Raw genomic sequence first — 19,661 nt, 5'->3', positions numbered from 1 at the left:
TCCACAACTTGTAGCCATGAGCAGAAGCGATCTGGGAATCATTCCAAACCCAGACCATGGCCTCCGTTCAAAACTGAGACTCTCCAGGAGGATCACTTGATCTGGAAGCCTCCACTTACAGTTCAACTCACTAGGTTCAGTTCGGAAATAAGCCTGAGTGCCACCCTCAGCATGGAGGGTCACAAAGATGTCATCACCAAGAAGAGGAGGCTGAGATCCGAACCACCCAGCCTCACATGCTTCACTTCATGATGTTCAGGTGGCCACAGCCATGCTTGAGCAGCCAGGGTAAAATGCCAATTCTGGTTCTGCCAACCCGCTCCCGGCACCTCTCGGGGTTCCAGAGAGAAAGTGTGGGGCAGTTAACACTGGTGGTCAGAGCCCTGGGGGCAAGCCCTTCCCTGCTGTACCCGCTGCGTGGGGTTGGCCAAGAGTGAAGCAGGGAGCCCTGCTGGCCCCCAGCACACTGTGACAGGCGTGTAACATTAGCCAAAGACCATGCAGTGAGCCGGGGTGGGCAGTCAATGGTCGCAGGCTGCCACTCTTTTATGACTGCTGAATGCAGGCTAGACAAAGACCTCTTGGCATGACTAGCAGTGTCCTGTCTTCTAATGTAGGGCAGAATGTCCCCAGAGGACGCGGACCAACCACCCATCAGTGCAAGGTCTTAAAAATGTGCAATCCTCTGTCCTGCAGAGGATTTAAGTGTGAGCTGACCTGAAGGTCACTTGCCCCAAGATCCTCCTGGGACACTGTTAGCCCAAAAGCAGGATGAAAGCTGCTCCTCAGATTTAAAAAAAAAAAAAAAAATCCCTCTCACTTCCTCTAGAGGAATCACTGAAAATTAGTTTAAGTGAGCTTCACCAGGAGGCATGAGGAGAAAAGACTAGCAGGGAGACAGGACAGGCTGAGGCCCAGGGAGGAGCCAGACTTGTCCCAGGCCCCAGTCAGCATGCAGATGCAGTCTGACTCCCAGATCCTGAGACAACAACATGGGACCTGAAAATAAGGCTCTAGGACAGGAATTTGAAACAAAAGCTAGTGGAGCAGCAGGCGAGAGAGAAGCTCTGCTCTGGTAGAGCCCAGGCCCTGGGGTGTTGCCAGGCCAGAGTTCCAGGGTCCTCTGGCTGGGGCATCTCCAAGTCAGAACTTAGAGTCAGTGTTGCCCAGAGGAGCAGAGAACTCAAAGCACTCCAAAGGCACCTCCTTCGGTCACCCTAACAACTCCGGGGTGTGGGAAATATTCCAAGACTGAACCTTCAGATCAAGGCTCGTGTGAACAGGAGAGTCTCTACACCCAGAATGACGTGTAGAAGGGCATATCAAGGGGTCACAGGAAGTAGGGCAGGACAGGCTACAGGTCGGACAGTTCACAGGGTCATTACCATTAGGCAAGATAATTCTCAGACGTCATTATGGTTTAGGTCTAGAAAGTTTCCCAAATCTCATGTGCTCAGAGGCAGGGTTTGAGGAAGTGAGGACTCTGACCTCATCAGCAGAATAATCCATCTGATGGAATAATCTATTGATAGCTGGTGAACTTCAGGAAGGAGGGACCTCCTTGAGGAAGCAGAGAGGCAGAGACATAACTATGTAGGATCCTCACCCACAGGCCTTCCTCGGCCTCCCACATGGGGAAAAGGGCTAGGGAGCATTCTCATGTTCAGTACCATCCCAGGATGGACAGCACCGGGCACAACCTGCAGATCATACAGGCTACGGGGAAATGAAACCAGAGGGGACGGGACTGTTGGTGTGGGGACGGCATGGTACCACCTGATGGGCTCTTGTGGAAAGACACCAGAATGTGCACAGAGACCAGAGGACAGCCTGACCAGCACTGGCTGCTTAACCAACATTCCCAGCTACAGCAGCAACCTAAGTTCAGAAGTAGGAGTGGACCTGTATATACACAAAATATATTCCAAATAGGTGGGACCCAGGAACACATTCCTCACATATGATTTTACGGGTTACACTGAACTTCCTCTGCACCCTTCTTCCCAAAGATGCAATAAGATGCCCAGTTAGATATTCGATTGAGAGTGCATTATATTAACTTAACTTGAGGTACTCACAACACCCCTGCCACAGTGAGTGCTCAACTGGGGTGCCTCATGCCTCAGGTTGCAAGTGGCCCTTTGAGCCACACTTGCCATTTAAAGGACCCCAGTGGGCAGTCATCAGTCACAGCAGGGAACAGCCACATCCAATGGGGATTGCCACAGGCAGACAGGCCTGGGGACAAGGCTGCGATGGAAGGAGTCCAGGGCGTGGGCATTCAGCTGGAACTGGCACAGGGAGCCTTCCAGAACATCCGTTGGGCTTCTAACAAGCAGGACCTCAATTACACATGTGCACTGCCAATCATCATGTCCAAGTGACAAAAATGAAATACAACTATGGTTTCCATGTTAGATTGGCCATGCCAGGGCCTACTGAGGCTGCGTGCCGGTCGGGGGAGGCAGCCACGCAGAGCAGACCACTGATGGATGCTCTGCTCTCCAACCACTTACCTTGTAGGAGTAATAAAAAATATTTTCAGTTGGGCGGTAATAAAGCTGAATCTAGTTTACTAGCTGTAACTGAATTCTACCTTGAAAGAATAAGTCAATTTTAACCTCGCAATGTAGCCATGACAGCTTTCAGAAAAATTTCATTAAAATCACATTTAACCTGAATTAAAAGCCTAAGAAAGGGAAATTGTACAAGTAGATAAAGCCATTTAAGACACAGAGGTAAAACTATTCTCCAGTAACAAATCCAGCGCATTCTTCCTTAAGGGAGAAAGTGTAAAAGGTCAGTAGTAACAATGGCTGCCCCTGTCCCCCAGGTTTGGCCAGGTCATCCACTCTACCAGGCATCTCTGTGACTGACAGAGGAGCCAGTCTCAGGAGCCAGGGACAGACCAGGGACCCCCTGCAGCTCAACAAGGTCCCACCCAGGCCACTCAGAGTCAGAATAAGCCCCAACCCTCCCCCTCAGATGGCTGCCTGCCAGGGTTGGGCAATAAGATAAGGGTGCCAACACTGCACGAGCCTTGGAACACACTGGCAGCACCACCAGCCCTTCATGTGTGGTAACTTCCACGCCCTCACACTGGACCAGCACACGACACAGACAGATGCAGTCAGGCAGGACTGCCCAGAGCCCAGGCTGCGGCTGCCTGCTGTGAGGCAGGTCAGCGGTGCTCCAGCTCCGATATGGTGAGGCCACGCAGGCGCCACCCTCTCCTTTCCTCAGACTACTCGTACTTTCGCTAAAATAAATAAATAAGAGATCATCATTTCTCTAAAGTTCAAATTCAACTGGGCACTCTGTACTTTCTTTTGTTCAGTCTGGTACCTGAACCCTTAGAGGCCTTGGGGTTGCAAGGTGAAGGCCGGAAGGGTGCATTATCCCTATTTCTCACTAAAGACTTCAAGCATAAGCACAGGCTGAATAAGGAAAGTAAGAAAGTGTACTTCTGCAAGCCCATTCTGCCCTCAGGGAGCCCAGGCATCAGCATCAATGCTGGGATCCCACCTGCTGAGGACCCCAGTTCAGACTGGCCATCTGGACAGTTTCACCAGCCCCCTGCCCTCACCCCCACCACCTCTCAGCTTTGAGTGCCCTCTAAGGGCTAGAGGCAGAGCCCCAGACCAAGTTCGAGACAACAGGAGGGCTCCAGCAGCACCAGTCCAGTCCACCCTCCTGAGGCCGCACAGTCCCTGTGCCACCAGAGACAGTTAGCAGCTCACTGGTGGAGCCACAGTCGCCCCTGCAGGGCCCTCTCACCTGTGAAGCAGTCCTTCACTGATTTTATGTCTTCTGAACAAAAAACAAGAATGGACACGACCAGACACACCTGCTGAAGCCAAATGCTTCCAAATACTTTTTTTAATACTGAATTAAGTTCTCCGTGGTTTCATTCATCAAAACATGTGGCAAATACTTCATCTACATAGACTCATCAGTGCCACAAAAACGTAAGGCTCTGAGTGCAAAGTGGGGCTTCCAGGGTGGGCAGTGGCCCAGGCTCCACACAGGGGCTCTGGCTGTAGCCTTCAGCAAAGTCAGGGCTGGAAGCTGGCCAGTTCTTCTCTGGTAGTTCTACCTCAGGGACAATCAGAAGGACCCAGGAGGTTCTCGTTAGCACAACAGATATGATGACCACAAAATGTACAGGGACATCATGAGGATTTCCCGCAAAAAAATGTGAAATTTTACATTCAAATATATATAAGCATTCGAGATGTCACAGGAGTGAAAATCTCACCGTGTGCTCTCTATGTTGGATTTCTACCAGTCAGAGTGCTGGTAAGAGAGTTAACGTGCACTTATCGTTGCGGCAGTGAATCACTAAGGAATCAGTGTCAAGTGCTGGTTTTATGAAACACTGTAAGCAGGTGACCTTAAGATGAACACCATGTCTACTACACACACTCTCATGAGTTAAACGACAGGCGGGTGGGGCAGTACAGGCAGTACTCTAACTCTGTCTTCCAGGGCACTGTCTGACACATGTCCCAACACAAACAAACAAGACACACTATAAGACACATTTCATTTTTAGTCATTTAATTCCACTTAGCCATAAGCCTTACTTCAGGAATTTTCAGAAAAATTATGCTTCCTGAACAAACATCAGGCCCTTAGAATTTCCCTACTTACATATTTGATAACATTGTAATAATGAATCAAATTTTGTATAAACTCTGGATTTATGCTGCTGTCTCTGAAGTCTTTTCTATGATGGTGACCACGGTGCTCACCAGCAGCACCCACCAACACTGGCCTCAGGCTGGCCAATGAAACCCACGTGGGCATCATGCGCCAGTCTCCCTCCAGCACAGACCCTGGGCGAGAACGTTCTTGACAGTGCTGCTCCCTCAGCCTGCTGCCAGAGTGAAGGCAGGACAGAACCCAGGCCCACCCAGGCCTTAACAGCCATGCCGAGTGAGGAACAAATACCGCTTCAAGCTGCCGAAACAGAGAGGTTTCGGCATAACTGGCCCTGTCCTGACTGACAGCAACAGTACAATGTGATCCTTTACCAGCCACTCCAAGTCTGCCAGTGCACACCTCTGATGCAGGCCTGGAGCCAGGGTACGTGCTCGTGCTAGGTATGAGGGTTCAGGTCTGACCTGCCATAGACAGGCAGACACAACATGCACAGGGTTAGGCAGGAATGAATGCTGGTCCCCAGAGCAGAGGAAGTCACTGCTGGCAAGAAAGACAGGAAAACAGGAGGAGAAGGGCACCAGCAGGCACAAGCACCAGAGGGCAAAGGGACTTGAGAAACACCCTCATAATGAAATGGCACAGCGTTCATACCAACACCTGCACACCTGCTTCCTGCTACGTGGCCCCCACTCGCTCACACCCCTTTGCACGTAGGGCCCTGGAGTTGCGCAGCCCAGGAGCAGCCCCTGGTTCTGCACTTTGCTGCAGAACCACATCTTCGTGCCACACGGCACCGTCAGCAGCTATCTAACTTACCCCAATGCCTTGGCACATGGCCAGTCCATTCTGACAGCAGGTGGCACTGCAGAATCGAAGGGTGCTGGTGTGCGTTTTCCTGAACAACTGGGTCTGGGCACAGCCTTGACCCAAAACATCTGACCCACCATGACCACCACAGAGGAACTGGGAAGTTCAAAAGTCAGGGAGGGAGGAGGGCTGGAACCACCCCAAATCACAAGGGTTGTTTCTACTGGGGTGTTATGGTTCAGATGTGAGGTGCCCCCAAGAGCTCACACGGAAGATAATGCAAGAGAGTTCAGAGGTGAAGAGACTGGGTTATGCCAGCCTTGACTAATCTGTGGATCCACCTGTGATGGGGATTAACTGGGTGATAACTGAAGACTGGCAGGGTATGGCTGGAGGAGGCGGGTCACGGAGCTGTGCCTTTGGGGGTTATATGTTGTGAGCTGGGCCTCCTCTCTCTCTGCTTCCTGGTGTGATGTTCTGAGCTGCTTTCCTCTGCCATTCCCTTCTGCCATGATGTTCTGCTTCACCTCTGGCTTACAGCTACAGAGTCGGCAGTCTATGGACTGAGACCTCTGCAACTGTGAGCACCAGATAAACTTTTCCTCCTCTAAAATTGTTCTCATCGGGTTTCGGGTCATAGCAGTGAGAAAGCTGACTAAAACACCAAGTGTTCCATTTCTTCTAAAAGAAGAAAAGAAAAACTGCATTTGATAACAGGTCAAGAAGCCAAATGAACAGGGAAAACGTGTGAGGTGAGGTTCTGACGGCACCTCAAGTGCCACAAACCCAGCCCCTCCTCCACTCTCCTGAGGTGCACTAGGTCTGTGAGCGCAGCCTGGCTGCCATGGAAGTCCCAGCCTGCAGCCCCGCCCTGACGCCTCCCCTCCAGCTTGCCCTCCCACCTGGACCTGCCTGAAACCCTCACCTTTCTTCACCAGCAAGTCCATGAACATTTTTCCCTCACCAAAGGGTCAAAATTTTCCAAAATAAATACTGACTTCCCCTGAAAATGCAGAAATGACACAGTGGGCTTTTTAAAAAGCATTTTTTTTCTTCCTACTATATTCTGCCCTTAATAAAATCTTCCAAAAGGTCCCAAGCCCCTAGATTCCTCCTCCCAGTACAGTGACGCACAAAGGAGCAGTCTCGCAGAGCCACGCTGGGGACTCCTCCAGGGGCCCTCTGGGACAGGGGTTTTCCAGCCAGCGCCACCGCTGCAGGTTCCATGGTTTCCTTCTGGAACAGCGTGGTGTCCTCGAGTTGAGGCCACCACAGAAATTCTTCAAGGTTCCACCAGAAGAACGGGAAGTAACAGGTCAGACAGCTCAGCCTGTCACAGAGAGAGCCTCCTCACTGTGAAGACTGGTCCTTAAGAGCGCAGGGTGCAGGTGCCACTCTCAGAAAGTCACACAGAGCTGGAAGACACTGCTGAAGGGCAGGTCTGGCAGGGCTCCTTCAGCAGCTGTTGCTACTCTTTCAACAAACCTCCCAACAAATCTGCAAACTGCTTCTTTCTAAACCATAGAACAAGAGAAAATCAATTCAAATATTTCTCCAAGTGCAGCACTGGAGCAGCTGAGCACTGGTCACAGCTCTCTAACCTCCAGGAAAATATAAAATAAGCCTTCTGAGGGGCACAGGAGGAAAAGAAGAGCCTCCTAAGAAAGAGTAATTCACATCTACTGCAAATCGTATTTCACAGAACTAGATGGAACAGTAACATCATGAAACTGCCGGTTGGGGGAAAAAAATCCAAGCACAGTCAAGCACGATCTCACTGTGCGTGTACAACGTATGAACATAATGTACTGACAGAGGCAAAAAAGCAGTATTTTGAAGAGACAGGTTGAAAAGTACCTAAATATAACACTGAATCAAATAAAGTATCATTGGAAGAACTGTATAAGACTTCATAATATGGAAATGAGGCAATAACCATCAGACACAGAGCTGAAAATCAGATTCAATCAGGAAACAGAATGGAGTTTATAATTTGCATGGCTCCACTTTATAATGCCATTCAGTGGCTTCCCTCGGAAGCCTGCGATGACAGGTTTCTCTGCAGCAGGTCCAGCGAGGGCACCTGCATGTGCTCACAAGTCAAACTGCCACATCTAAGTTTCAAACAAAGTACAATTTCTCTACATTCAGTGAGCTGGTCTGCCAGGCTCACTTGGGATGCTTTGTGGAAGCCTGAGTCTCCTGTGCCCCTCACCACGGCCGGCTGGTGTCACACGTATGCCTGGTTCTGCTTGGCATCACTTTGTTAATGCTCTGTTCATTAATTTAACAAACTATCAGGAGAATACGCCTGGAACGGGCAGCATTATCTCTCAACTTTCATTTAATTAAACTCTGCTAGTGCAATATGACAGTCAGCACATCACAGGGGGAATTACTTGAAGGATGAAGGTAAAAAGTATTTGAAGCCCCCACTTAAATATGGAAGCATAATCTAAAATTGCCAGAGAACACACTATAATTTTTCTATAATATTAAAGATGTTATTTCTAGACTTGGTAATTAATTGGATTCCATGGAGACATTATTCTAACTTCCTTGATAGCAAAATGATGCACACAGCCAGGAAAGAGAGTGCCAAAGGACAGCCATAAACAGCCACTCTGTGTGCAGATGACGACAGTGCCCAGCTGAACAAGGAGCAAGGGCTGCCTGCACGCAAGGCACTCATGGCCTTCCTGCCACACTGCCTGAATCCTGATCATCGCTGAGTAAAAGTGGAGGGGCAGGTTGCTCAAAGGATTCACAGGGATGAGCCCCGGCAGGCCTGGGTGCCACCACATCCCTTCCCACCGAGGCCCAAACTGCCTCCCCAAGCCTTCCACCAGGCCTCGCCCCACCCTCGAAGAGGAGCTTCTAGGAAGTCAGCTCACCATCGATCCGGCTCACGAGTTCTTCCAACATCTTCACTTTCATTTGAATCCCAGGTTGGGCAAAGGTGTAGTTGTCCTAGGGGGGAAAAAAATGGGTATCATCTGCATATAAAATAAAACTGAGTTTCCAAAAAGGAAACGAGCAGTTGAAGTAACTTCACAGTAGAGAATGCTTTACGACCTCGCCGATTCATAAACCACCAGACTTTAACCAAGAAATGGATAAGGCAGGGCACGCAGCACCTCCTCTGAAGGGAAGCTGCGTGCTGGACCTTGGAGGGCGCGCACCTCTGGAATACAGAAGGGTGCGTGGCTATGTGAATGTAAGATGTTCACATTTCAATGAACAAGCAATTTAATGTATAGCTCATCCAGCAGGACCTTCTACGGGGATGAGCACCTCCCTGGCACCAGAACAGTACACACTCAGCCTGCCAGGGGCAACAATGGGAAGTGGTAAAACTGCCTGATGCTGACGTGCCAGCATCCATGACAATCAGAATGTGATGGCACGGTCACTTCCCGAGCCAGGGAGTAGTGGGTGCACTCAGGAGAAGTTCACAATCCTGGCAGGGAGAGCTGCATGGAGGGAGGGTCAGTTTCAAGCTGGAGCTGGCACGGGGGCCAACTCTGTTACTTAGGAGCTGCTTGCGTTACAAGTGGCTTGCCCTCTCTGGGCTCCTGCCTCACCATCTACTCTAACACTGCTCCAAGGCCTCAAGAAAACACTGCGGGTGGCATGTGGAAGAAGGTTCAAGACACAGCAGGCCCTCCGTGGCCGCGGCAGTCAGCAGCTATGGGCACAAGCCAGCAGCTAGGGGAGGACAGAAAGAACACTGGCCCTGCGTGGGATGACATGGGGACACAACACAGAGACTCCCCTCGGTGCCTCACCAGCGCACAGGGTCCAACAGCACTGGTGCAGCAGCAGACTCAGTGCAGACTGGCCAGTGTGCGAGGCAGGGCGACTGCCGTGTACCCACTTGGGACGCAGGGGCGTGACACCACACATGGCAGGGGAACTAAGGCTCCAGGGACCAAACAGCGGGAACTCATCCTGACCCCTGGGGACCCTGGAAAACAGGGTTCTACAGGTGGGAGGGAAGACGGGGGGAGCGTCAGAGTAGGGATCCTAGAAGGATCCACTGCCACCATGGCTCTGAGGAGGGGCTGAGAGGCTGGGACATGGGGGCTCGAGGAGGCAAATGGTCCCACAGACACTGATAGGCCTCAATCAGATCTCTGACCCCAGACCTGAGGTAACAAATCTATTCTTTTAAATCATAAATCTAGAGTCATTTGCTACAGCAGTCATTGCTATGAAAAGCTAATGTAAGAGGTTTAAAAGATGTACTTTATGGGGGCCACTAAGACCCACTAAGAAATAAAAAGATCAAGAGCCACCCTAGTGAACCTAGGATTCCGGGGTGCTCCAGGCTCTGAACCCTCACCAGTGGCAGGACCTTTGGCCTGACAGCACTGCAGACGATAGTCCACAGCAGCTTTGTCCTCACACAGCGACGCTGGAGAGGGCCACATGAGCCACAGCATGGGAAGCCACGCCCCAGCTCAGCAAGGCCAGAGACAACGTGGCCTTGGTCTGGACAGACAGGCTCAGGTCTGCTCAGGTAAGCGCTTGATCACAACGAGCAGAGTCCCTGTGGCCCTGAAGACCGTGGGTGTGGCCGTGCTCTCGAGGGCACCAGGTGTCCACGTGCGCGGGGCAGGAAGGAGTTGCTAGCTTCGCAGGGCAGTCTGCACTGGTAGCACGGGGGCAGCTGCCACTTTCCACCAGCACTCAGGAGCAAGCGCAGGGCCTGATCCGCAGCTGATGCTCCTTGCCGATAGGCCAGGATGAAGAACACTTGGGAGAACAGCATCGCTGGAGGCGGGGTCCTGGAGCTGCCAACCACGCAGACATCCCATGTTGTCAGGGAGAAGACCACAGGGTTTGTAACGTCCAGACAGGGAGGAAGCACAGCTGAGCCAGGGCAGAGGAATCAGCCCCCAGGAGGCCCTGCAGGACTTGGTAAGAGCACTCACAGTACCCCAGCTCCTGAGTCTGGCAGCGGGAGCCTTTCCAGGGAGGCCTAGGTGGGCTGAGGACGTCAGGCCACAGCAGTTTCCAAGACCAAAAGTCCAATGTGAAAAGCACACACTGCATCTGACAGCACCTCTTTTCAGTCTGTCCATCACACACACACAAAACTAAAAATAGCCACAAGGCACTTCAGACCCCAGGAGTGGAAAGGAACAGTCAGGCCTGCCCCTTGGATAGGAGATATCTTCCCTCTGGATTTCAAGTAACAGGCCCAGGATTCCAAACTGACACCTCTACAAGGGCAAAAACCAAGATGAGTTGCATCTTCCCACCTGCTCAGAAGGACACCAGGCCTCCCATGACCATGGGCAGCAGGAAGGATGGGCCGCTTTCATGGTCACACTGGGATGACCAACCCAGGGGCCTGAGGATGACTGCTTTCTAAATCTGGTGAGTCAGTTCTCCCATGAGCTTATATATGGATCCTCCCAAAAGTTGAACTCTAAGAAGCGAGGGTGTCAGAGACCCATGTCTAATGTACAGGACGTCCAAGCCCTAAGGAGCCTCACTCATCCCAGTGAGACTCCAGCACCCTACCTGCCAAGACAGAGTGGTAGCAAAAGGAAAGGAAAAATTATAAGCCTAGATGCATCTGAACTTGAACAGACGAAAGAAATTTTGGTCCTGGACTCCAATTCCTTTGAACACCATCATTTTTTGCCCTGAACTTAGGAAGGTTAGCCTGTTCTCCCAGGCAACTAGATAACAGACCAGGGTTTATTTTTAAATCTGGGACACATTTATATACTGTCATTTAACCTCATGGAGGAATTTCTAATGAGCCAGGCTGAACAGCACAGCTGGTAGAATTAAGGATGAGAAATAAACTAGAGAGTGGTTTGCAGCCTCAGGTGCAGAGGCCTTGCAGATTATTTAATGTCCTGTTCTGACAAATTTCAGAGCCATCAGGAGCACACTCCAGCAGCCCACAACCACCAGGGTTGTCCCAAGAGAACACCTGAAGGAGCAGGTGTCTCACAGGGGACTGGACTGAGCTCAAGGACTATGCATCTCCTTGACTACCCAACTAGCTGATCAGGGACCTAATGACTATGCAAACAGCAAGCTGAAGAAGCTGAGGATGACACTTCCCCAGACCTCGGGCCTGCTTCCAATCAGAGGGAGCTTAGCTGCTGACCCTCCTGTCCTCTATCTCCAAAAGCACCTTCCCCAAGAAGACGATCCACCGCCGACACCAAGAGAACAAACGCCCTGAGTGCAGCTCCTGGCAAGTCTCAGAGTTGGCTGTTCCCCGAAGGTTCTCCCACACAAGAAGCGGCCTGGCTGGCTGGGAGCCAGGCCCAGACAACCCTGGGACTTGGTCGGCGGGTTCACATTAAGATCGGAGCCAAGCCTTTCAGTTAACAGGAATAAAAGTTATTCTTTGGTCTCGATCTACTTTATTTCAATTTGTTCAAACCCAGGGTTGGAAGATGGGTTATCAGAAATCCAAACAATGAGAAAAGAACAACACCCACAAGTCTACAAAAAGATCCCTATTTCAAAAAGAACTGCCAAACTGATATGTATGCCTTGGTCTTCTGGCTGTAGACTGGGGGCAGGAAGACCACACTTGTGCCCAGCTCCAAAAGCCAATGGAGCATACTTGGGAGGGCTTTACATGACATGGCAAAGCACAAGGAGTTTGGTTGGGCACTGTCTAGGCCTGCACTGGTGAGTCCAAGATGCAGACTGCCCTGCCCCATTGCCAGGAAGTCTTTAAGGGGCACTTCACAGAGACAGACACTAGAGCTACAGATTCCAGAACAGGCAGCTGTGACAGAGGTGTGAGGAGAAGGAAGGCCTCTCCCCAGGCCGCCAGGCAGACCAGAGCTCACCTGCGGCACTCTCTCCCAGCAGCCCTCCACACCCCAGCACCCCAGGCCCGGAACTCAGCGCTCAGAACACATCCACTGTGCAAGTACACGCACAGGCAGCACGTGGAGAGAAGCAAGAGCTGCACACTTGCAGAAACAACCATGGCAATGACATCAACATTACCCACTTCACAGAAAGGAAACTCAGATTTTTATTTTGGGTCTTGTTTAAAAAGGAGGTAAATTGCAAAGCATATGGAAGGCAGCAGGTCTGCGGACACGGCAGTCTTCCAGCTTCAGCAGGCAGAGCCCAAGGGGACCCCACTCACCTGCACCTGCTGCTCCCCAGCATGCTGCCCTAGCCACCACACACAGCACTTCCCAGCTCCTCAGAAGAACAAGCCTTCCTGGGATAGCATTTTGAGGAGAGTGGACACAAAACTTCCACTCAGCTCAGCTGGAAGGGCCTAAAGCACCCACCTGCTAGACTGCGGCTCAGTCAGCATCTCTGACAAAGCATCTCCAACTGCACCAGAGAGCTACCTCCCAGTCCCATGCCCCTTCCTGGCCAACCTCACCCAGACAGCAAAGCTTCCTGCCTTGGTGGAAACCAAATTTGCCTTCCTCACCCTGGCCTAGACCTGCCTCTGACACAACTCAGAATGTCCATTTTGCAAGAAACAGACTGAGGCTTCTACCTCCTCAGCTCTTATAAGTCCCCTCAGGGTCATAAGGCCCCCAGCTATGGACCCCACACGCATGGGCTCTGACCTGCAGGGGACAGAGAACAGTGACGCTACTGCTACACAGCATGCAAGGATCATCCCTGAGACAGCAATCCACTTAATGCAATTAACACACCAGTCCAACAAAAGACAGGATCACATCAACTATGACTTCTTTTATCTGTTCAATAAAGACTTACTGATGTCTCTTATATGTCCAAAAATTAAGCCCCGAGTATCAGTGCTGTGCAAAGTGTCAGAAACAGCAGCCTGATGCTGCCCTTGTGCAGTGTGCAGTTGGTCCTTGTCTGGCATATGGAAACCTGGACAGGGCAGGTTCCACCGTCCCTAACCAGGAGTAGCTCCAAACTGAGCACATGCTGTCCTTCAGGGAGTCTGGAATTTGGGTGCATGTCAGGCAGAGGCACTTGTATGACCAGTCCCCAACAGCACCCTGAGCCCTGAGGCACACCAAGCTTTCTTTGTGTTGTCACAGCCCACAGCTGGAGAAATTAAGCATTTCCTGTGCAGCTCCACTGGGAGAGGACTGGTTTCCAAGGGACTCCACCACATTCCCTCTTTTTCAGCTAGGAGTGCGGCTCAGCTGATCCTATGAACCACCAAACCAGGCTAGTTCTGGGGTCCTGACACAGTGGGCTGACATACAGACCGAGTCCTTCCATTCACAGAGCTGGCAGTCTGCAGCTATGCAAATGCTCATCGTACACATTACACACGCACACATGTGGAACTAACTGTGCTCTGGGCACCTTGCCATGAGGCACAGAACAGGGCTGAGTTGAAGACCACTCTGAGGATGTGGGGCCTGGGCTGAGCTGAGAACCATGGTTCTGAATAAGCAGGCAGAAGAAGGGAGCACTATGTAGCAGCACTGCAAGGGCCCTTAGGGGCATGGCACATCCAGAAAGGGAGGAAAGCCCAGGGGCCCTAGGGAGCATGGCACATTCTAGAAAGGGATTCCCAGGGGCCCTAGAGAGCATGACACGTTCCAGGAAGGAATTCCCAGGGGCCCTAGGGGCTCAGGGAACCTCAGGAGCACAGCACATCCAGGAAGGGAGGAAGGTGCAGCAGCCAGAGGTAGGAGACCATGCAGAAGCCGGAAAAGAAAAGAGAAAGCTACTGAGATGGAAGGCCACTGTAGGTAGCTGGTGAGAAAGATGAAAGCCGTCCAATAAGGTTAATGAGGTGGAAGTGGGGAGCAGGCACCATGTTACAGGATTTGCATTTGAAAAAAGATGCTTCTGGCTGCACGGTATAGAAATAACAGAAAAAGGACCAAAGAAGATGGGGGCATGGGTCATGAAACAACTGCTGTAACCCAGACAAAAAGATGATAAGAGCTTCACGCTTGCTGAAGGCGAACCCAGTCTGTCCAAGCCACTTCCTTCTGACCTAGGCTGGAGGGGTTCTTGAACTAGGAACGTAGGACTTCACATTTATTCCTATTAGGTTATTCATTTGATTGGTACTCGGCTGGCATTCTGGGTAGCTGAACTCAAGCTGAATCCTGATCATGTCATCTATCACATTAGCCTTCCCTCCAAGCTTGGAAGCACTGGCTACACTGATACCCTCGATGTCCTCATTACAGTCTCTGAGAAGAGGGAAGGTCAAGGACAAGGACAGGGCCCCTGCCACCCCTCTCAGAGGCCACACGCAGAGAGGTACTGTATACACATAGCCTGGTTTAACTCCTGGCTTTTACCAGCTACCTTAATTTCTCAGATTCCCTGTTTCTCAACAAGAAAATAGAGAAATGCCTCCTCCCAAAGGCACTGGGGGTATTAGATGAGTGACTGTATCTAACAGGACCTCTGATGGCGTCTGCCCCAAGTATGAAGCCAACCTCCTATCCTAACTCCCACGCCATGGCACAGCAGTTAGGATGGAAGGCTCCGGCGGCCACCACAGAGCAGCCGGTGTTCCTGCTGCAGACCACCTCAGAGGCAGGCACACACCTGTGTGCAGACCCAGGATGACCAGGGGCACAGAGTGGGATAACCGTGATTGAAGGCTGTCTGTGATGGGATGCAGACTCCTGGGTGAACAGTGAAGCCACCACGAGAAGGAGCAGCCAGCCAGCGGGCCAAAGTGGAAATGAACTCAGAGAAGCCGGCCCAGAAGGCAATGTGCTCACTGACTGGACCAGAGGACATTCTGAAAAGCTCAAACAGTGGGGGCTGGGGGCTGACAGGGCTTCAAGAAGAGGGAGGGAGGGATGCACAGGAGGTGCACAGGGAAGTTTCAGTGCCAAGAAACAACTCTAGGTGACACCACCATAGTGCAACCATGTCAACGGACACTTCTCAAAACCCACAGAATGTACAGAAATTAAGAGATTAAGATGAATCTTAATTAAGAGATTCATGATGACAGGTTGGAGGAAGGCCGCGTTCCCAGCTGCTGGACTCAGCAGCAGGAGCTGGGCCTTCAGCAAGGGGGTCAAAGAGGGACTCCCTGAAATTCAGTGCTGGACATTCAGAGACCCTTGGAGACTCCGAAATCCGGGAACACTGAACGAAAGACGAGAGAGAGAACGCTGGGGGTGACTCTGGTGGCAGCGGCGCCAGGTCACTGTGAGTGGAGGGAGAAGAGAGAAACGCAGTCGGCAGATTTGGTGCGGAAAATCCCATAGGTCCGACCAGCAGCCTGAACCCCGCTGCGCGGAGAGCTGGTGTTTGATGGTGTGGAGACCAGGCAGTGCTGTCGTGAGGAGCCCACGCTGCAGCTGCCGCAGTAGCGCCAGGAGGTCACAGCAAACGCTGCCGCGCTGTCCTGGTCCGCACCTGTGGGGTGGCTCAGGGTGTGCTCAGGAGAACATGGCTGAACCCAGCACAGAAAAGATGGTGCCCAGGGGACGGGAGGCGGAGATGCGTCTGGAGGCTCATGAGACCCGCTGAGGCGGGTGGGAGACCTGAACAGGCAGGTCAGAGGCTGCAAAGTGTGAGACCTACAAAGGGCCCCCCGACTCCCCACACCCATCACCTTCCTGGCAGGCCCCTAAGATTTAGGCCCAGCGGAGATCAGCTTCTGCAGAGCCCCAGGTGTGTGCTGAACAAAACTCCAGAGCAGATGCCACCCATGCAGTCCCAAGGCCTAACTCCGGCTCTGCAGCAGACCCACCCTGAGTGCACCCACCTGGTCTGTCCGGACACAACCAGCAGCGGCACACCTCCCCCCTACACTTCGGGCAGGGAGCTGGGCGCCACGTCAGCCAGCTGCCACACCAGGTCACTCCAGCTGGCAGCTACGCGAGCACCAGGAGAGGAGGTTGATGCCCCTGCCCCTGCCCACTACGGGGGGACTCAGCCCAGGAGGAGAGGAAGAAGGGCAGTCTAGAGAGCGTGGCTTCCATCCCTGGGCACGGCCCTGACCCCGGGGCGGAGGCGACTCTCACTAATCACAAGGAATTTCCCTGTATTTTCATGTTCTGGCAGGACTGACTGGCCTGTGGACAGACACACCAACGTATATGTGGGGATTTTTTTTCTCATTTTCATCATTTTTACATAATTTTAATTTGGTCTTTTGAGAGTCAGCACTTCTTGTTGATTTTGGTTTTTTCTTTCTCTCCTTTCTTCTCCAATAGTCCATCTCTATTGTTCTATTTCTTTTGTTTTTTTTAATTTACTTATTTTTCTCCTCCTTCTTTAAAACCATCACTTGCTACATATATTCTGCATTCTCTGTCCAGATTTTGAATATTCTAAACTTTCTTTGACCTTCCTATCGCATTTCCTTTTCTCTGAAGGAACTGTTTTTACATCTTTTGGACTGTCTAGTTTCCATAGTTCCTGCCCCCACCATTAGCCCCCACCATCAGTACTGTGGGTGGCAAATGGCACCAGCTAGTCACTTAAATGCCAGACCTACCTCATGGCTATGCTCCTTGTTACCATGGCAACTTCTGACCCTGACCACATTACTCTGCCTTTATGGGACTCAGCATCCCAGGTGGCGCAGTGGACCGGATATCTGTTCCAACGCCGTCCTCTGCCCCTGCTGTGGACTCCCTCCTTTCCTGTGCGTGCACCGGGTAAGGCACTCCACTGCTGAGTTACATCTGAAACCCCGCTGAGAGACAAGTGACTAGTTCCATGAACTAACCACACTCAAACTTTAATAAAAGCAGTGGAGACCAGAAGCCAAAACCAACGACAGGCCCGAAGCAGAAAGAGCTGGAAGCGGGAGGACTGAGTTCCAATGTGGACATCCACTCCTACAGGAAAGCAGACTGGTCACACCTACAAAGGGTCTCCACCCTGGCTGCCCCACACCCACAGAAAGAGATGCTAGGGAAGAAGAGCAACCGCAGGGGCTCCCACACACCCTGCTGCACACAACACCAGCTGGATCTCCAAGAGGGACCCCACCCTCGTGTGACCTAGAGGGAGAGTGGGATTCTCAAGCTGTGATGCAATATACTCTGTATCAAAATAGACAGATCAGCACCAAAGAACTAGCAGGGAATCCATACTGCAGACTCCACTTGGAAATAATTGGAAAACTTCCCAATACCCATTATTAGTACCTATCGGAAACTCCTGGACACTGAAGGCAGTTCTAAGGGGAAAGATCGTAACTCAGAAAGTGAGAAAGATCCCAATAAACAATTTCATGACACATCTCAAAGTCCAGAAAAACAAGAATAAACTAATCCCAAAACCAGTAGAAAAAAGGAAAATTTTAAAATCAGAGTCAAAATAATAAAGTAGAGAAAAAATACTACTACAAAGAATCAATGAAATAGAGTTGGTTTCCTGAAAAGATAAAAGTGATAGGTAAACACTTGGCCAAATTAACCAAAAGAAAAAGAAGGAAGACCCAAATCAATAAAATTAGAAATGAAAAGGAGAAATCACCACAGACATCAAAGAAATCCAGAAAAACATTAGGGACTATTTTGAGAATTTCCATTCTAATAAAGTGGAAAACCTATAAGAAAGGAATATCTTTCTAAACACATTTGACCTGCCAAAATTAAATGAAGAAGATATAGAAAACATAAGCAGATCAGTAACAAGCATGAGATAGAAGCAGTAATTAAAAGCCTTCCGACAAAGAAAAGCCCAGGGCCAGAAGGATTCTCAGTTGAATTCTACCAGATCTTTAAAGAACTAATGCTAATGTTCTCAAATTATTCCATGAAATAGAAAGAGATGGTATACTTCCAAATTCATTTTATGAAACCAGTCACCTGATACAAAACCAGATAATGAAAACATCAAGGAAAGAAAACTACAGAACAATATCCCTGACAAATTCTGATGCAAAAATAAAAGAAAAAAAAAATTAACAAATCATATTCAACATTTAAGAAAATCATAATCACAACCTAGTTGATTTTGTTCCAGGAATGCAAGGACGGTTTAACATAGGCAAATCAATAAAATCAATACATCATTGTAAACAGAATTATAAGCAAAAATCACAGTCATCTCAATAGATGCAGAGAAGTCCTCCAACAAAATGCAGTATCCATTCATAGTTTTTTAAAAGGGATATATATTAAAAAATCCTAAAGCCAGCCTCATTTTAAGAGGGAAAAAACTGAAAGTATTTCCTTTAATATCAGAAGCAAAACAAGACAAGGATGTCCACAAATCTTGTTTAATAAAGTATAGAAATTATAGTCAGAGCCATTAGGCAAGAGCAGGAAATTAAAGAAAGAAAAAAGAAGAGGAAGAAGAAAGAAGAAAGAAGAAGAAGAAGAAAAGATGTCAAAACATCACTGTTTGCGTGTGGTAAGATCCTATACTTTGAAGATCCAAAAAACTCTATCAGAAGACTGCTAAGTTAAGAAAAATTCAACAAAGTAGCAGTTACAAAATAAACAAAAAAATCAATATCTTTCCTAATTAACAATAATGAACCCATTGAGAAAGAAATCAGGAAAATAATCTCATTCACAGTAGCTTCAAAAAATTAAAATACCTAAGAATCTCCTAACCGAGGAGATGAAAAATCTCTGAAATGAAAACTATAAAATATTGAAGACAATATAAGACAAATCTCCTATGTTCATGGATAGGCAGAATTAATACTGATAAACAACCATATCACCAAAAAATATATAGATTCAATGCAACTCCATCAAAACACCAATGACATTCTTCACACAACGTACCAAAAAACAAAAACAAACAAACAAAAAAAGACCTAAAATCATTTGGAAGAATAAAAGACCTAGAAATACCAAAGCAAATTCTAAGCCAAAATGCTAAGCTGGAAGCATCATTACACCTGACTTCAAATTATACTACAGAGCTATAGTAACAAAAACTGCATGGTACTGGCATAAAAATAGACAAATTGACCAATGAAACAGAATAGAAGACAAAGAGACAAACCACACACCTATAGTGATCTGATCCTTGACAAAAGCATCAAAAACATAGCTGGAGAAAAGATAGCTTATTTAACAAATGGTGCTAGGAAAACTGGTTAGACCCATACCTCTCAACCTGTATGAAAGTCAACTCAAAATGTGCCAAAGTCTTAGGCTTAGGAATTAGAATTAGAAACCATGCAGCTCCTACCAAAAAAAAAAAAAAAAAAAAAAAAAAAAAAAAAAGGTAGGGTCAACACTCCAACATGTAGCTACAGGCTACTACTTTCTTAATAAGACCCT

General features: G+C 49.5%; 1 protein-coding gene across 3 annotated transcripts in view; it reads right to left on the bottom strand.

Annotated features, from left to right (window-relative positions):
* Nucleotides 1-19,661, bottom strand: part of Tbc1d22a (TBC1 domain family member 22A) — a 338,112-nt gene that overhangs the window by 119,984 nt on the left and 198,467 nt on the right. For all 3 annotated transcript variants that reach the window (XM_047549403.1, XM_047549401.1, XM_047549404.1), the window contains one exon: nucleotides 8,367-8,442. In XM_047549403.1, coding sequence (XP_047405359.1) covers nucleotides 8,367-8,442 — 76 coding nt within the window. The remainder of the gene's footprint in view (nucleotides 1-8,366; nucleotides 8,443-19,661) is intronic.

The sequence above is a fragment of the Sciurus carolinensis genome, chromosome 4, assembly GCF_902686445.1.
Source record: "Sciurus carolinensis chromosome 4, mSciCar1.2, whole genome shotgun sequence".
NCBI lineage: Eukaryota > Metazoa > Chordata > Mammalia > Rodentia > Sciuridae > Sciurus > Sciurus carolinensis.
This window is presented reverse-complemented; position numbering and strand designations above follow the sequence as displayed.